Source organism: Fukomys damarensis, unplaced genomic scaffold (genome assembly GCF_012274545.1).
Source record: "Fukomys damarensis isolate Sample0158 unplaced genomic scaffold, DMR_v1.0_HiC HiC_scaffold_8, whole genome shotgun sequence".
In the NCBI taxonomy this organism is placed as follows: Eukaryota; Metazoa; Chordata; class Mammalia; order Rodentia; family Bathyergidae; genus Fukomys; species Fukomys damarensis.
The window spans coordinates 24,356,453-24,360,302 of record NW_022900920.1 but is presented as its reverse complement, the minus strand read 5'-3'; the positions used below and the strand labels follow the sequence as shown (position 1 = coordinate 24,360,302).

Here is a 3,850-nt window from a genome sequence, read left to right as displayed (position 1 = left end):
TAAAAAAAAAAAAAAAAAAAGACTGAGCAGAAGAAGAGGTAGGACCCCAGACCAGCAAGAAGGTTAGCCTCAGTAGGAGTTAAACATCAACCTCAGACCTGCCACTTTCATTCTAAAAGGAACTGTAAAGGACTAGGACTGTGGCGGGATTTCCATGGAGGAAGGGGTGCCTGCGGTGTTCTACAAGGAGCGTCAGAAGAGGTAATGCTTACTCCTCTGAGTCCTGAGGGTGACGAGGTTCCAATGGGCCAGGCAGAACAGTCACGGCCTGGGTCAGACATACATGACTTCACCAGCAAGGCCGATGAGATGACCGTAAGATTTAGGCCAGGGGGGAAAAAAAACATTTCTAAAAGTAAGTTGGGGCCAGGTAGCCAGAAGACAGGTCATTTATTAAAGGTGCTGGACCCTGGCATTAAAGAAACGGGGAATCCGGTGGTGAGACACACACTCCGAGAGATTACCCAGCCGGTGCAGTGCTAGGAGCTGCTGGCTTCCTTCTCTACACAGCCACGGGACCACAAGGTACAGCTTTGCACGAAAGGTGGTCCCCAAGGGTTCTGGCCATGTCCCAGGAGGTTTTCATAGTTTCAAAACTTAAATAAGAAGACATTTAGAAAAATAAATTTGGTTCAAGAGAAAATGAGTTGGCTTCAGTCTCTCCTAACCCAGTTTAAAGCCATGAGCTGCTCTTCCCTTGCTTGGGGCTTTCTGCCTTTCCTTTCCAGGGCCTCCATTTAAAAGGTAAATAAATACATCCAGGATCTTTTTTTCCTCATATCACTCTCCCCTAGGGGGCTCGAATGTCTTAAGGCTTCAAAGCACAGGGAGCGGCTCTCTAGTCTGGGGCCCTGAAGGGAGAGTGAGAAAGGACAGGCGGGAAAGGTGTCCCTGGCTTACCCTGGAGAGGCCCACACTCGAGGATTGTGCTATTTGTAAAGGCAGCCACTAGCCACATGAGACTGGTTCATTTAAGTTAATAAAAATTTTTTAAAATGTCAATGTTTGTTAGTAGAATTTTAAATTCCGTTCCCCAGGCACACTCAAGCGGAATCGTCACTCGAGGCTGGTGGCTACCATATTCGACAGTGCAGATTGGGGGCACTTTCATCTTCGCAGAAAGTTCTATTGCCCAAGGCAGAGTCTAATCTAGAAGCTGGCACAGGAATCACCAGGGAGCTGGTTAGAAATGCAGCATCTCAGGCTTGCCAGGATCCACATTTTTAATTGATCCATATAATATTTGCATATCTTTATCTGTGATCCCTGTGGATGTCAAAGTTTGAGGGGCCCCGGTGTGAGGATACAGGACCAGCTTGGCTTTGCCATAGAGCACGCCCTCCTGCCCAGAACGCGGGGATGCATGTTAAGATGGCCATACAGCCAGCTGGCCTCCGGAGTACCTGGTAAAGCCCCACTGGGGCAAACAGGAGCTCTTCCCCCCGCTGGCTCCTGACAGAGGAGTAGAGGTCTGAGGAACCCATCCCGCTGGACACATCGCTGCGGTCCCCTCTGGACATGAGTGTGCCCCTCTGCGACGGCTGCAGGCAAAGCATGACTTTGTTGTCCTCGGCAGCATGGCCAGGTGCAGAGGGGACTGCGTGCTTTATGGATTGGGAGGTGGGCGCCCAGTTCACACGTTTCATACTCTATTGTCAGTACACATGTGCAAAACACAATGATTCCATTCCTTGTGGGGGGATCAGTACGTGTACCTAACACATCTTAATTCTTTTTTTTTACTTCCCTCCCCTCTCCTTCATCTCTTGATACCCTCCCCGTATGAGAAAGAACTATTTACTTCCTATTACACATCATTTATTTTGTTCTTTTCTTGTATTTTACATTTCTCGTAGAAGAGAAACCATGTGATACTTCAGCTGTGTGTCCAATTTATTTCACTTAACATTACGGTCTCAAGGAGGATCCATTTGCCTACAAAGGACTCAGTTTTATCCTTCTGAGGTCGGTCTTCCCTGATTCAAGTTCCAGATGTGGGGTCAGAATCATTTTGCTAAATAAACTCTCATTAGCTCTATATCAAATACCTCCAGCACCTCTTCAATATCTGGAAAACATCTTCAAAGCACAGGAACCCTGTATTTTAAGCAGTCTGTTTCCTGGAACCCAATGTACAAAGATCAGAATAGAGCTGTCTGTGGTTGAAGAGGGAAGTGGGAGGCTATAAATTCCCCATGGACACTTGGAAGTGAGTGATTAATGAACCCCAATCTCTTGGTCTTTGTGCAGCGACTTGGAAGTAGCCAAGCCTTCAGCCCCCACAGCCTGGGATATCCTAGTGACTTCTCCCTAAGTCACATCTTCTCTGATACCCTCACGATGCTGACTGCTTTAGTCCCTCTGTCTGCAGGGCTCCCTGTCTCACTGTGGAGACTCTATGGGGTGTCCCCGAGCCTTGCACTGTGCTTTTCCCACAGTCGATGGTCATCACGTGTTTGTTGTGCAAATGAACCTTGGCGTAGCAATCATCAGATTAAAGGAATTAGTGTCATTTTTTTGGTTGTTTCTTTGAAACAAAGTCTTGCTATATAGTTCAAGCTAGCCTTGAACTCACTACAAAGTCCAGCCTGACCTTGAATTCACAGTAATCCTTATGCCTCAGCCTCCTGAGGGCTAGGACCACCGGCTTGGAACACCACACCCAGCTGGAGTTAATGCCATTTTTCTTTTAAACCAATTGCTTCCTAGGAAAAGCCGTTATACTTGAGCAGGCTATGTGACGCTTAACACCCGCAGAATAACAGGGTTGGCAAGAACTTTAAAGACTATCAATCCTTTTTAAATAGTTCAAAATGGAATCTCTGGGAGGCAAAGTGATATTCTCAAGACATTCAGCCAGTAAGTGGGAGCCCAAGACCAGGACGCAGGTCTCTGAACTTTTCACTAAGTACTCTCTTTACACTGGCGTCAGCCTCTTGCGCTCTACGAGGTCCCTCCCAGAAGCCGTCAGCAGGGGCAAGGGCAGGAGACGTCCTGTGCGGCCTCACCTTGTTCTGGGGCAGGATAGTGATGTCCTCATAGCTGATTTGCCACCAGGTGCCTTCATTTTGACTCTGTCGTTTTCCCTGCTGCAGCTTTACAGCCAGACCTACAGTGGCCGCTCCCAAGCCGATAACCAGGAGCACCATGGTAAGAATCACAACAGACACACCTGGGCGGTAGAGACAGTCCTCGCTCGGGCCTGCCCAAGAGCAGGAAATGCGCAGTGCGCAGGTGTGGTCCGCCTAGGGCGCCTCTCCCCGGAACCTCTCCCCAAGTTCCCCTCCAGTCCCCACCGTGCCTCACCACACCCCCACACGTATAGGAACGTCTTCCCCAGTAAGGCAATGGTAACGATGACTTCTAACCACTCCTGCTTTTGTAACTCCCTTCCTATGTGCTCTCTGTGCGCTCTCCGACCTGAATGGCTGGTCATCTCCTTCCAAGGCTTGGCCCCTAACCGAGCAACGCTCTCCTCCACAGTTTTTCTATCTCTCTAGAAAGAAGGTCCTCCGACTCGAATCTCAGGAGCCAGGTTTCCCTACCACAGAGTTTCTGACCTGGGAAGGAGGGCCACGCTGCCCGCTCGGGGATATCTGCCAGTGCCTGGAAACATTTTTGAAAACAACCACTGCAGGGTTGCTCCTGGCATCAGCTAGGCTGAGAATTCGGCTCAACATCCTACAGGGCGCAAGGCAGCCCCGCACTGTCCCGTGGGGCGCCACGCCCTCCCTGCTGCCTTCTCCCAGGGGCCGTGCTTACGTGTGAAAGTAGGCTCCGTGGAGCAGAGCGTACTGTGAAATCCACAGCCAGGTGTGAGTCCGTTTTCAGGGAGGAAGCCACGGGGCCA

At 49.8% G+C, this 3,850-nt stretch overlaps 1 protein-coding gene across 1 annotated transcript in view; it reads right to left on the bottom strand.

The window, feature by feature from the left end:
- Positions 1-3,205, bottom strand: part of LOC104869387 (guanylate cyclase 2G) — a 35,579-nt gene extending 32,374 nt beyond the window's left edge. Inside the window, exons 1-2 of the mRNA XM_033761432.1 lie at positions 3,009-3,205; positions 1,404-1,541 (exon numbers count right to left, since the gene is read on the bottom strand). Coding sequence (XP_033617323.1) covers positions 1,404-1,541; positions 3,009-3,149 — 279 coding nt within the window. The 5' untranslated portion in view covers positions 3,150-3,205. The remainder of the gene's footprint in view (positions 1-1,403; positions 1,542-3,008) is intronic.
- Positions 3,206-3,850: the final 645 nt, after the last annotated feature.